Source organism: Dermacentor albipictus, chromosome 8, assembly GCF_038994185.2.
Source record: "Dermacentor albipictus isolate Rhodes 1998 colony chromosome 8, USDA_Dalb.pri_finalv2, whole genome shotgun sequence".
Classification (NCBI taxonomy): domain Eukaryota; kingdom Metazoa; phylum Arthropoda; class Arachnida; order Ixodida; family Ixodidae; genus Dermacentor; species Dermacentor albipictus.
In genome coordinates this window covers 121815436-121830636 of record NC_091828.1, presented here as the reverse complement: position 1 = coordinate 121830636, position 15201 = coordinate 121815436, and the positions used below count along the sequence as shown (strand labels likewise).

General features: G+C 47.9%; 1 protein-coding gene across 1 annotated transcript in view; it reads right to left on the bottom strand.

The window, feature by feature from the left end:
- Positions 1-15201, bottom strand: part of LOC139049135 (gamma-aminobutyric acid receptor subunit rho-1-like) — a 36891-nt gene that overhangs the window by 19012 nt on the left and 2678 nt on the right. The window contains exons 3-6 of the mRNA XM_070524365.1: positions 13040-13107; positions 10435-10721; positions 8895-8977; positions 1605-1766 (exon numbers count right to left, since the gene is read on the bottom strand). Coding sequence (XP_070380466.1) covers positions 1605-1766; positions 8895-8977; positions 10435-10721; positions 13040-13072 — 565 coding nt within the window. The 5' untranslated portion in view covers positions 13073-13107. The remainder of the gene's footprint in view (positions 1-1604; positions 1767-8894; positions 8978-10434; positions 10722-13039; positions 13108-15201) is intronic.

Below are 15201 nucleotides of genomic sequence, written 5' to 3'. Positions count from 1 at the left end.
ACTGAGATGGGGGCCATCTGAGCGAAGTTTGCTCCAAGTGTACCAGGCACTTTTTGTGGGCTACATACGCTACAGCATGCCTGTGTTATCTAACATGGGGTCATCTTGTATACGCACGCTGGAGAGCCTTCAGGCTCAAGCACTACGGATATGTCTTGGCTTGCCACGCTGCACGTCAACTAAGGGCACAATAGCGGAAGCACGGGCTTGTCCTATCGAGATATACAGGTCTTGTGCACCCGTGCGAACCTATCTTCGCCTGCTAACCAGACACTCACGCCATCCACTGTCAACGCTTCCAAGCATCAACCTTGACTGTGCTTTTTCTAAAGCTATTGCATGTCACGCAAGCATTGTGCCTGCAAGATTCCAGGTAACCGACATCCCCGCGACACCTCCATGGACATTGCCAAGACCACTAGTGAGGCTTCAGATACCCGGAATTAGGAAGAAATCTCACGTTTCCTCCATTGGCTTGAAGCAGCTCACCCTGTACCATATATTTACTTTATATAGTGGGACTGTAGAAGTATATACCGATGGTTCGGTCACGCCATCTGCCACAACGGCCGCATTTGTCATCCCACAATTTGGAATTACTCAACGATTTCGATTAGACCACAAATCGACATCTACGGCAGCGGAACTTGCGGGAATACGGGAGGCTGTCCGTTTTATGAGAACGCAGACACCCCATAAATGGACAATATTGTGCGATGCCAAATCAGCGCTACAGGCGCTAAAATACTTTTTAAACAAAGGACCATACTATCTGCTCGTGCTGGAAATCGTCGAACTTTATCACAGTGCCGAGTTAAGTGGCCACGTGATCACCTTTCAATGGGTGCCTAGCCATTGTGGTGTTTTTGGTAATGAACTCGCTGACAGTGAGGCAAGATCGGCCTCCCCTTCATGTGATGAAGTACGGATTGCCTACTCGCGACCTGACACCAACTCCATGATCAAGGCACTCATGCAGGACCTTACAAAGGCTTACAGAGCCCACTCTGATAACATTCACAGACGTTTACGTATGATTGACCCAGACGGTAAATTCTGTTTGCCCCCGAAGCTTACACGGAGCAAAACATCATTGCTACACAGGATTCGGCTCGGCGTTGCTTTCACCCGTCGCTACTCACACCTCATCGGCCAATCGAACAGCCCTGATTGTGTACACTGCCAGATGCCCGAAACACTGCAACACATACTGTGCGACTGCCCAGCATATATGCTGGAGCGAAGGACGTTAGAGAGTTTCCTAGCCAGCGTTGGCAGACAACTACTGTCGGAGGAAGCTATTCTCGGTCCATGGCCTGACACTGCAATTTCAATGCGTGCCACAAAAGCATTGTTGAAGTTCCTGCAGGACACCAAGCTCGACGAGCGGCTCTAGCGAGGCAACTGTCTCATGTACATAAGCACTCACCACTTCTCTTATCATCATCATCCATCCCAATACTTTCACTCCCCTTCCCTCTTCCCCAGTACAGAGTAGCAGACTAGAGCGCACTGGCTCAGGTCGACCTCTCTGTCTTTCCTATCAATAAATTCTATTCATTCATTCATTATATCTATCTGCATGTGTAAACATGCCAACTTGCCGAACATCCACGCTTCAGTGGCCGTGTGCGCCACGGGAACCTTGAGGTCGAACTGCAGAGGCTTAATGTCCTCCAGGAGGCGGATGGCAGCCGAGAAGTTGCGTTGCGGACTGCCCAGATCATCCATCCAGTGCAGGGTCGCCGTGTCTTCTGGCGTGGACACTGAGAGATGAAGAAAAAAGGAAAAAAAAGGTACTAGTGAAGAAAAAATTCGAGCTGGAACCGTTGATGATGATCGTCAAGTTAAGCGAATAGCCGCGCACTTCGAGAAAACTACTTCTCATTATTGAAGGAATGGAGCGTTTGACGACGTATGTTTGTCGGAGCGAGGATATTTAGGTAGTGTTTTGTTGTTTCGTTGCGTTATTTCGTAAAGAACAGAGAGCCCTTAACAAGCACAACTGTCGCTGTATAACTTAGATTGCCTGTAAGGACGTCTTAAAAACATGTATTTGGATACAACATTTGGCCATAGGCAAAGCAATGAACTGGCGCACACGCACCCTATGCGCATGCGCAAGGTCCAAGCACCACTAACCAGGAAAGCTGGCGAAAGAACCAAAGACAGCTGTTCGCTTAAAAAAAGGGGGAGAGGGGGGGACAGCCATTTGCCTTTCGCACAGTCAAAACAGGAAAAGAAATCTGCACTCACTTAAGTATCCTCGAAAGCATCATGAATTGTCTAATAATACCTTACGTACGTAATACGTGACGTCATACATTGCCACGTTTCCTTCACAACGCTACCTTAATCCAGTTTAATCCATGTTAATTCACGTTAATCCACTTTAATTCGCCTTAATCCACCTTGCTGTAGTTTGTACCAACCTTACTCATCCTTGATCCAGCTCAACCATAAAAGACGCTGATGATTCTTGGTTGCAGTGGTTGCAGGCAATGCCAGCGTTTTTGCCTCGTGGGAAGTATATAATGCTTTCGCGTTAACAAAGGGCCGACGTTATTCCGATGTGAGGCCACGTTGTTCCTGCGTCGGACAACACTCACCGTACGTAGGGCGTAAGATTTCTCCACTGCGAGTGTTACTTTAAAAAGGTGTGCTGGTGGCGCTTACGCTCTCTCCCTCCGCATTCCCAGAAGGGCGTTTCCTTCCAAAATGGCACTGGCGCGATGACCATTCGCCAGAGCAGCTCTGCAACCACATACTTCTCAGAGAAAAAGGAACTGGCATTCTACTGAGTTTTCATAACTTGCTAAAATCGGTTATCATTACTACGGCTGAAGCGAAAAAATAATTCGCGCGTTGCCTATGATGACAATGTATGTGTGCGACTCAATGAACCGACCAATAAAATTATTGTACTTATATTTATTTACTTGTTTGCTTCCGGTCTCAAGGTACTTGTAGGTCACTGTTGTGGCCGTGATGTAGAACTGTGCTTGTTATGCACTGGTAAAGGTTAACTGTGGTGTCCTGCGTGCAAAGTGCGAGGAGATACAGCCCACCTAACCTGCGCTTGCACGCTGTATGCACTACAAAGAACCGCCTCAATGTCCGCACTCAGCATTCACCAAGTGTCATCCTTTGAACCAAGACACTTCCTTGGCGCACGGACAAGCACTGCCTCTGCATGTCGTCCAACGAAAGCACTTGTTGTGATTACTTAGAGACACTGGCCTCAATGAGACACTTTAGTCGAGTGTCAAGGGCTGTGTGTTTGTTGTGTATTTTGTGTATCCTTGTTGTGAACTGTGAGCGTCATTTCATTTTTCTTGTCCCATCCATCTGGACTAGCATTCTAGGCATACCGCCAGGCAAACCTCTCCAGTATCCACTAAATTTCCCTCTCTCTCTCCCTGTTAAGTATTATTTTACTAGACCGAATCTCTGTATCTACGGCAGATAAATTTTACCATCACCGTCATGCTTTGTCCTTCACCTAGCTGTTTGGTTGCTCACCTAATTAATTCAGTGTTGCGGCAGGTCACTAGGAAGGTGACATTGGCTGCACTGTTTTTCTGTGCGCGCGACCCCTCCATAATATGAAAAACCCCCAAGGGCCATAAAAACCATTAAAAAATCAACAATTAAAGCTGCTCAGTGGGTGATGTGGGACGGAGTAGTGGAAGGCGGCCGATCAATTTTCGAACACCCGGATCATTTAGGTACAGTCGCGGACAGAATGAAATAGACCACGGGATCTCCGAAAACGTTAAATTCCCGAGCAGCCTGTAGCATTAACCAGTAAAACTGCCCACGACAGCGTTGTTAGCATATTCTAGTCGAGGTCCAAAATGCAAATACCAGATTGCGTTGTGAGGTTGCGGAGATATTCAGCTGTTTCTTAGATTTCGTGGTCCATAATATTCTGTCCGCGACTGTACATGAGCGTTTTCACCTTACGCCTTCATTGGGACGGTAACGCCACGGCTCGGAGTCCAACCCGTGTCCTTTTGCTCTCCAGCGCAATGCCACTGTCGCTGAGTCACTGCAGTTACGTGTTGACTGCGGTGCACAAGGCGTCCCGCGACCACAAGGAGAGCACAGCAAGTGACTGCTCAAGAAAAAAATAAGGATATATTGACTCGTCATATTTCCTCGATAGAACAATCTCGTGCGCAGTTGTACAAGCCAAGTACCGTAAAGAAGACAACGACATGAGGCGACCACGCACGGAACCCGATAAAATCGTGCGAGCAGCTGTAATGGAACTATTCTCGCGAAAGTTTTCTTAATGGAAAATGATTTCGCGATAAGGAAGTCACAAGGCGCCTCGAGGAACTCTGACTCATATACAACACCATGAAACAGGATATGATAATTTTTGTACCCTTAATAATTGTTTGGGATCGTTGAAATTCAGCACTTCCTATCGCAGGAGAGCACCACCGACGTTTTTCCTGCGGCACATAAGGCGACAAGAAAAGTTCTAGCCACGACTAGGGCCACAGCTGTGTCCTGCTGGCCAGGAATAACGGGGCCACGACTTGGCACGTTGAACGTCTTAATGCTTGACTCTATGGTATGGCTGGACTCTAAGGTGTTAGTAGATTCCTATACTGATGGACAGCGGATAAGTTAAAGCAACACCGAACAACCGTAAGGAAGTCTCGCCTGTCCAATGTGTCATCGCGCATAACTTTTCGACACAGAGCACTTACTCTAGTAATGCATTGGAACGGAAGACGTACGAAGACGTCTAGTGGGGTGACGAGGACTTCACAGCTGCGTTCCTATAGGCACTCATGCATACCTATAGCGCCGACGCAGTTGTGATACTCAGCACCCGACTGTGTACGTGTGTACTAAACTTTACTGGGAACCAACCGTAAACAGAGAAACACTGGACAGGGTACCAGTGGTCACGTGTCTGGACGAGTTTTGGCAGGAAAGGAAATTTTAAAAATGCGTCAGCATCAGCAGCACAGTAATGACAGCATTAGTGCTAGTACTAGCACCAGCAGCATAAGTAGTAGTAGTAGTAATAGTAGTAGTAGTAGCCGTCGTCCCTTGTGTCGAGAGTGGCACAAAAAGCCAAGAAGCCCGGCTCTGGCGTAGGCTTTTTCTTTGTCCTTCTGGAATACCTCTACTATTTCGCGTGTCATATTGTGCTTAGTTCGCGTGTCGCCTCCCTTTAAAGCCCTGAGGAGTCTGCGTGGTGGCTCGCTGAGCACGTTGTCGCATGTGAATGCGATGACGTGTGTGAAAAAAAAAGTAATATCACGACACTGACGGTGCGGCACAGTTCCAAGCAGATGGAACACGATCACGTCCATTTTTATATGCCGGATCGCTACAATGCTTGCGACACTGGCTTGTTCGCTTCGTGCTTCAGACTTTGCCCATTGACCAAGCCGGTCTGTCAGTTATATTTGGCGCGTGTCTGAGCGTGAGATCGGTCATGCTACTATGCACCGCTCTAGGAGCTCTTTGGCACGGGGCGGGCTTCAGTTTTATATGTGTTGCGTCCCTGATTCTTTCGCAGGTAGCTGTGGCGAGCAATAACCATAAATCTGTATCGCGCGCATTAGTAGCGTGGCCCTCGGGGTTAGCGGACTGTACTGACTTCGGGAATGACGCAGCAAAGTCTGCCGTGCGTCGGGCAATCTTCGCACTCGTGTATATGTAGCACCATTATGACCGCTGACTTTTGCGAGCATGATTTCCTTCGGATACTGAAGCAGTGAACTGCTCAAGGCGCGTCCGTCTAATGGGGGTCCGAACATTAGTGCTACCTTCCCGGAGCGATTCTGTGGGGCCGGGGGGGAAGGGAGCAATCCGCTACTACTCAGTGAAAGGTACACCGTAGACGCGTGAACACCTGCAATCTTGTAATAGAAACGCAGCTCCGCACGGTGCGACGCCCTGCGCAAACACCTCTCCGTGGGCCTCCATTACAGTTCGGTAGCACGAAGAGTAGTAAAAAAAATAAGAAAGAGGAATATAGTGAAAGAAGTCTATCTGTATGTAAAGGCGCTCAGGGCAAATGCACGTGTTGCAAATAGTGCTGGGCCAAACACATGTCGCGGGTCTGGCCATGGGCACTCACCACGCGCGTACAGTTACATTATTCCCGCTGGACCCCACAAGTCGTCTATAGAGACTGATTGCTTGATGACCAGTGCGCACGACCTGTCTACGCAACTATCATTCTTCTGTTTCTTTCTTCTTGCTTTTCATTATGCACCAGCACATCATCATTCATTTTCCCGTATCCTTCCCTCTCAAGTATTCGTCCCTGCTTCCATTTGTGTCTTTCTCGGAACCAATCGCGCAAAGGACACCCGCAGCACTGTGGAATCGAGGTTGAGGTGGTGGGGGGGAGGGAGCCGGGACACGTTAATCGACCGACGTACCACACTTTGTCTATTTCCGGTGAGCAGTATAGGAGCAGCAGCAGGAGGGGCTGTGGTGGCATTGTAGGTCGATTGATAGATTTTTAATGCTCGTACGGCAGCTCGCGCTGCGCGTGATGTGCTATATAGATGGTCATCTACGGCTGTGTTGCCCCAGCGAACGAGCGGCTGTTCATTGACGCGTGTCCAGGTGCGTCCACTGGACGTGGGCAGTTCAGCACGCCTCCCGCGAGAGGAGTCTACCGTATGTAATTGTATGTAGTTCGATATAAACATTTTTTTTTATCGTAACAGGCAGTTAGCCATACCTGGCATTTGTTAGAAAAGCTACTTGCGTATAAAGCTGAGCAAACTGCAGAAATAAAGTGATCGTGGCCATAATGCCGTTACGAATATTTCTTTTTTTTTTAATACGCAAAATGACAACCTTTCCTAGAAAGGCTGAAGTTTTACAATAATTTTCTTGTTTCTTTTACTTTTATGGCTATTTAGGGATCTCGAATATCAAAGGCGTCTGTTCAAAAGCCATCATCATTTTTTCATGGCAGAGCACCTCAAGAGAGGACACCTTTAACAAATCGTGGATCCGGCGAAAGTTGGCCCGACATGGGAAAACAATGGTCCCGCAATGGACAAAAGTGGCTCGACATAATATTTACATTACAAGAAAATTAGATGCTCAAATAACTAGACTAGTATGCGAGCGAGCAGTCAGGCTAACTGGAGGGAAAATGTTGAGAGGTTATAATCAAGGGGCGAATAAATACAATGTTAATAAAGAATTTCGACAAACCAATTTCAGCGAAATGAATGCTGATCTGATATAGGTAGAATAAAGCAACAATAATTAACAGGGTAATCGTTATGCTACAGTTTAAAAGTCAAACGTTGGGCAACAAGTGTCTCTGTGGCTATAGCCTAGTGTCGAGGCCCCAAATATTAACATTAGCGGTTTACTTAACACTAACCCGATTTCGCAGAGTGGAGCTTGGAGTAATGTCTTGCTCCGGTTTGAATATCGTCGGCATCATAAGAAGTAGTGGTCCATTGATTCAATTTCCTTACATCGTGGCGCAGAAGGGATATCGTCTGACCAGATCTATGCAGATAAAAATTCAGTTGCGGGATGCGACAACGTAACCTGGCCTATGTAACTTCCAATTACTAATAGGGAATTGCCGGTTTCCACCGTCGTTGTCACGGTCGCCATGCCATCATCGTCGTCGTTACAATCGCAGCACTATCATCGTCACTGTGATGTTGCCATGGAAACGAGCGCCGTCGTCGGGGTGTCTTCGCTATTGTTGCCATCGTGCCACGCGGTCGCAACGTACCCGCCGTATTTAGAGTATCACCTGAGCGTTGGATCGAAATGGCCCTGTGCAAGTTCTCACCCCCTTTTTCGATGCCCACTTGGATTCGAGGGTGGCCTGTACTCGAGAAAATACGGCAGCACGTGCGATCGCCGGTGAAAACAAGAGGCGGAGTCGCCGTGATATCGATACGTGACGTATTGACGTCCTTGTGGCGGCAGGTGTTGGACCAAGTGTGAGAGAAGGGCGTTGCAGGTGGAGGAGAGGAGGAATGGGAGTGGGGGATGGGGGAGGGCGGAATAGGTGCAACAGTGGAACAGTGGCTCTCCAACGCTTTTGCGTGGGCAGACGGGGCGGATTGCTAAGCTCACTGGCGTGAGCTTAGCATCAACACAACAGCACAACAGCTCGTGGGGTGCAGTGACACGCTTGTCTTCCGCTAGACTGCGCAGGTTATCGAGGCGAAAGGACTTGGTCGTCTAGTTATCACCATCATCACGATCGGTCATAGTTCAAGATTATTTTTCTGTAAACTCAAAATTCATTTTTAATGACGGATTCCCACACGTCAAGGATGAGGGTACCGCTCCTACTGAAAAATATTATGACACGCTTACGAAGAAGATGTTGTCAGAAGGAGATGTTAACGTTTTACTGTTCATACCTCCAGCCAGGCACTCTTTCTAATGCATTTTACATCTTGCCCGAAAAAAATAGTGCAATTGATGCTAGTTGCCTGAGTATGCACATTAAATGATAAGATGGACTGCTAGATTCAGCAAAATGGTCGTATTTCAATGGTTATGCGAACGTCTCGCTTGAGCTAACAGCTTACACAGGTACTGCTCTCCTATAGTTACTTCTATGATGTCATTACCGAAACATATCACATCTCCTAATCTACCCATTTAAGAGTGGTAAGAGCAACAACAAAAATGTACCGAAGTGCCGTACAATAAAGTCTGCTCTTCTGGGCGCATATTAAAAATTGATATTTTGCTTCACTGCTTGGGAGAAAGAATGTTACGGTTTCCAACAACAAAAAAAAACTGCATTCTGCGCATTTTTTTTTTCGTTTGCATTTATTTTATTATTTGAGGTCATTATTCCCACATCAATGTAAGCCGCGCGGATACGATCAACAATACAATGCCACACTTACTGAGTCCGACTTTGAGGAAGCAGTTCTGCGTGTCCATTGGGTACTTTTGAAGTTCCATCAAGCAATCCACTTGAAAGAGGTACCTAGATAAATAAATTAAAATAATGAGGGAAACGTGCGTACAATTATTCTGCAGGAGATAATCACATGCCGGAAGGACATAGAGCAACATTTAGAAGGAGGTAAAATACGCTGTTCTTTACATCTTTCCATTCAACGTCCCGCTGCCTTGATTCGAGCTTCCACGCGGCTTTTTTAAAGTTAACTCGTACAAACTCGCCCAGCTTACGGTAATCCCCAGCGTCGCAACATTACGTGCCAACAGACTAGACTTACTGGAGGAGCACAAAAAACCTGCCATTTAAACGATCATCATGCAAGAGACCTGTGCCGGTAGCCTTCTAACGTATGCGCTCTCGCTCTCTTCCCTTTTAGTACTAACAGATCTGAACACAATTACCCTAGCGAACCATTACGGACGAGTAAATCTAAATACTTTATCCGGACCCGTCCCCCGCCCTTAAGTTGAAAATGTCAATGCTACTTTTGTGTTTGTGGAAGATTGCTAGACAACCCCTGCAGAAACTCGGAGATGATGTAAGCGGCGCGAGCTGGAACTCGTTTTGGCGGGAACCGCTCTTTGGAAGGTCTCCTCGGCAATGCAGCCGTGCAAGGCGCGTAGCGGCGTGACACGACAGGCAATCCTTCTGCCGGAGGAGAAGATCTTTAAAAAAAAATAATTCTGGGGTTTTGCGTTCCAATGATGCAATTTGATTACGAGGCACGCCGTAATGGGAGATTCCGAATCAATTTGGACCACCTGGGTTTATGTAACGCGCACCTATATCCAAGTACAGCAGCGTTTTTGACATTACGCCCCCCCCCCCTCCTGGCGCCTCGTGGAAATGCGGCCGGCGCTGTCGGAATCGCACCCGCGACATCGAGCTCAACAGAGCAGCGCGATAGCTAGAAAGATACCACGGTGGATCAGGATATACATAACGAAAGAGCATTACTTTCGTGGCCGCTGTGCTAAAAGGAAACTCGGCCTCAGCTGTTTTGTTGGACTTGCAAGTGTAAAGTCGACACTAACCGCTTTCAAAGGCGTGCATATGTGTCGCGGGACGGGGTGGGGATGGATACTTTGCCCCCCTTTTTTGACAGTCGGGGGGGGGGGGGGGTTGCAAGTGCCCCCCTTGTCACGCCATCGAATACGCCTTTGGGGCGCGTCCAGGCTAACTAGGAGGCGCGCGCCGTTTTATCCCTCATACTACGTCAGCGGGGCTCAACCGGTAGACGGCGCCACCACACGTCCTCGCGCCCAGTAAGGTAACTGTGGCTTCAGCCATCGTCCTAAGAGATGTGTAGCACGATTTGTTGACGTTATCGGGACTCAGAAAGAGCGAAGGAAGAAATGGAAGGAACAGGAAGAAAGAAAAAAGATTGGGAGGGGGAGGGGGGTTCTTTTTTTACTTTTTCATGCGACAATAGGGCCTTACGGCACACCGATAGAAGAAGCTTCAAATTTCAAGCCACTTGCCTGGAGGACCGGTACAGGTGCCCCGTGTCCAGAACCTTGACGAACGTGTTGGGCACCGAGTGTTCGAACAGGTAACCGTTCTTGGAGTTGACGAATATGAGGTCGGGCTTCCACAGGGCGGCGCGCACTTCGTCGGGAAGCACTCGGGACGCGTGCCTCTTTGGAATGTCGGTGCTGTTCGGGGAGGAGGCGCCCCCTGCCGACGACGCGATGTCGTCCAGGAAGCGGCTCAGGTTCAGTCTGTCGTCGCGCCAAAGGTCGACCACGAACATATGTATACGGAACGCCTGCGCCAGAGACACCCAGTCGTACGTCGAAAGTTTAACTAAACAAAGATGACATTACGTGCTGTCCTGATTTTGTGTGTGTTTCGTGCAGCCTAGCCTCAAGATACTTAGAGTGCGCATGCGTCTGAACTTAATTTCGATTTTCAACCTGGCGCTTCAATGTGACACTACGTCATCCACTGTTTATTTAATTTTCATTATTTTCTGCGTCCATGAACATTTTCTCTTTCGAGTAATGCTCATCTCTCCTAAAAAATTAAGCCATATACAGGTTGTCCCACGTAATTTGAGCCAAACCTTAAATATATGCAAATGCCACGTAGCTGGACAGAAGCAAGGTAATGTTGTTTGCCGTCGCTTCGAGATGCATGATTTATTTCATTCATTCTAATTAGATAATTATTCTTAATTACTTAATCAACTTCTAAATATTATAATTAGATATGAAGTTTCAATGAGAAAATTGTAGAGCGACATGAAAAACTCCCGATACAGCTTTCTGTTTCTCGATACGTGCTACATAAGAGTGTTTTTGCCCGCAAATACGCGCAAAATCGCCTCGCGGCTGGCCGCTCGAGACACTTTGCGTGTGTTTGTGAGCTTCTTTGTCTCTAGGCTGCATTTCGATGGGGGCGAAGTACATACACGCCTGTCTCCCGCGCATTGAGGACACGCTAAAGATCCCCTGGTAGTGAAAGTTCCCCCTCGTAATAAAATCGTGGTTTTAGCACGTAAAACCCCAGAATTCAATTCGAAGGCGTCGTACATGAGCATCCCACACATGGCGCGCAAGAAGAGAACGAAGATGAAGCCACCGACCTCCTCGGCTCGGCCTTGCCTGTCCGCCTTTCGCCCTGGCACCCGCAACAGATCCCTTGACCTTTGCGCCGGGCCACGCACGCGCTCAGCCGCGCATGTTCGATCACGTGACCTCCGAAATTGGGTGCGCGGGAAGACGGCCCGCATCAAGTCACCGCCCTTCTCGGCTCTCCCTCGGGTGCCACTCTTGCACCTACCACCTACCTACCTGCACCTGCCTTGCACCTACCACGATCACGTGACCACCAACGCACAGTGCGCAGGTCGCGCATGCGCCTGACGCTCGGTACGACACGGCGACGGCGATGTTGCGGCTAGGCCGGATAACCGTTATTGCAAATAAGCTGCAAGTCATGTGGAAGAGTTGCGTGGCAGGGGAGTGTTTTCATCTGTCTGTGCACAGGCGCCTGTCCCGTCTCGCTTGCTGTGTGTTGTGTTTTTTCGGCGCTATAACCCTCTTCTGGAAACATGCACCAACTAGCCCCCCAACAAGTATTACTCACCCGCAAAAGTTTGAGGGACGCGGAATTTGCGAAAGAGCCAAATTTTCGCGAAGCCTGTGAACGTAGGCTCTAATTAAAAGCGTCGATCCGTAGCAGTTCTTGCGAACTACACTGCGATCCATTAAATTAGAAGTGCTACGCCCTGACAGAGCAGAAATCCGCATTTGTCGTGAAACCCGTGTCCCGTAACCTTTTGCGGGTGACTGTGCATACGCATATCCCTTCATGGAATGGCGGACTAATGGAGATTGCACAGCGGTAACGATGGCGGAGGCGACGTTTCGTGACCCGCTGTCCAACCACAACGTGTTAGCAGTGTCTTCGCATTACGTTGGTCTTCTCGTCAAAGTAGAGTGACGAAAAATATTAATTCCATGGCACCGATTGCGTCACTGCCTAAGTTTTACACCGCCAGCTAGGTGAGTATGGTTGGCCACTGCAAACGCGAGTTTATTGCCTGTCCATAAACTTAATACTCTGTGCAGAATGCGGGGTTACCAGATGCGTGGACGGCAACAGCAACGCTGGTAGTGCCATCTCGTAACACTTCATCCAAATACCACGCCTTTGAAATGTTTTTGTTAGAGTTACTGTATACGCTACCTTTGGTAGCAATACAGTAACTCTCGTTTTTGAGTAACATGAGCGTTCTTGTTGAAGAGAAATTACGAATGGACTTCTCGTTGAAAATTTTTTGTCGCTACCGGCAGTTTACACCAGCAGTTGAGTAGAATATTATAACTGCAATAATAGCTATGTGTACTCTCTGGTTAAACTCTGCACGACAAGAAGGTGCCACCAACGCGGCTGCACAGATACTAATCCAAATAATTGGATGATAATAGTAATCATCATCAGCATCACTGTCATCATTTCGCGTATACACCTCCTCGGTATTCCGTGAAGGCTAATACGTTATGCGGAGAAGTTGAACCTCTCTGATCGCTGCTACATTATTATGCGACAAAGTACGAACGCGGATTATCGCGTACTTACCATGTTCTCTTCGCTGATATCGTCGATATCCATGACCTGGAAGGACACATAAATTTGTACTGGACCGCCTGCGAGAGGAAGGAAGGAGACCACAAGACCTCGTTATCGGTTTTGGTTGTACAATCGGGTACTTACAATTTTTTTTCACTGACGAGATAATAAATTCACGAAGTCATGATGGCAATCGGCTAAAAGAATATGTCAGTTATATCTCACTGCGGTCAGTTGATTCATTTCACTAAGGTGTTCGCGACGTGCAGTAAATATTATCTCGCACAATTCACTGCAGGCCTTGTTCATTTCTTGCCGATTTCTTTCCTATAGTATGTTTGGCAACTTTGGTTAGTAATATAGAATCACAGAACAATAAAAAAGCAAAGAAAAACACAGGTCATTAAATTTTCGTATATGTTGTGAGAAATAATACGATATGTTGTGGTAACGAGAGGACAAGAAACCAATTCGGTTTCCGCTCAGGGTTTCTTGCGGCGCTCTTAACGATAGAAAGACGTGGCCCTTCACACGCAATTGGCCTGCTGTAATCACATGCCAAAACAAGCAAAGCACAAGAGAAAAAAAAACTACAGGTGGTGTTGTGCTGGAAAGCACAAAGGCGTTGCAGGCGTCGTTCTGCTTCGAAACACGGTTGCTAGGCGGATGCCTATAACGACCGGGTGGTGTGGGTGGCCGTCTATGGGAGCGAACTTCACAGGCTGTCGCTCAGGGAATGCGTTTGCGAAATGCGAATTGCGGCGTGGGCACTCCATTAGGGTTGTAAGACGGCTCTCTTTCTTCTGCACTACTCACTTTCTTGCTTTCTAGTTTCCCCCATGGGTGGCACTTGAGGGAGTGCCATATTTGGCAGCGCTATTTGCGCTTTCCAATAAAAACCCAAGTGAAGTCCCCCCGCTCTTCTGGAACATAAACTTCGTTCAAAAGTGTTGTTTGCTCACCAATGAATTGCGTCATCGATCGGTTAAAAAGCGAAGCGCTGTAAGCAAGCACCAGGGACATGGCGCAATTTCTGGTCCTTGTGATGCCAAGTTCAGCTATATTCGCCTTTGTAGATGTAGTGTATTCCGATTCGCTTCAGATGGTTCAAACAAAATACCATCAGGAGAAAAGAACCATTCAATAAAATCTGAAGGGGTTTGCTTGGTGGCTGTTTTAATCAGCCCCTCAGCATCGGCTGCTTAAATTGCCTAAACATGCCATCTGTCTCGGCAGGGTATTCCGCATCCGTCGTTATTCAATAATTGCGAACTAGCCCATGCGAGCCTCCTTTCATAAGCTAAAAGGTCCTGATCGCACTAATTAAGTAGTGCCCGCGACACTGATAGTGCGAGAACTTGTTATTGTGATACTAATTATATGGCCACTCCAGGCGCACTTATGCGTCGCTGTCGCCGCGATGTCTCGTATTTAGTCCAAGGGCGCGAAAATTGTCACCACGCGCCGCGTGCAGTATGTGCGAGTAGAAGCACACGAGGGTGAACCGGCGATCGCGGCTCAATCTAGCGTACACAAGCGAGGGAAGCGGGGAGGAAGCGCACCGTCTGCCGTCGCGCGCAACGATGACGTAGCACGAAGGTCAAGTCAGTTCGCTCACTGCTGCTGCCGCACTTCCTCACTCCAGCGCTTTGACAGCGAGTTCCCGTGGTCATCGAGTGAGACGGCTTCATGTTTGCTTGTGCGCGTGTGACACCGTGCTAGTTAATTTAGTTAGTATATCTATGTTTACAAGTTTATACGGCCGATAAATTTACTATCCTTACTTTGTATAGCTAGCTGCCCGATAATTTGCTATCGCGATGCTAGCCCTTCGACGAGAAACTGCGACTTTATTTTTTGTATGCAGCACGAAATGCGGCCGTTTACTCCGGGTTCACTAACCACCCTAAGACAAGTCCCCTTTTCGTATGCTGGTGGCGTAGCGATCAACTGCCTGCTACTTGACTGCGTTGCGAAGTACCGTAGAACATAGAATGTGTGTTATTTCTGCACGTATAGCTTACATAGGGTCCTTTAATGTAGATCTGTAGGCACACGGTGTTCCCTACTTATATTGTTGTAGCCCATTTCGCCAAGCTAAATTTACGGTCATAAACACGATGCTTTCACTGCTGTTGTGATAATAACGCAATTTAACAGACTCTGAGAGC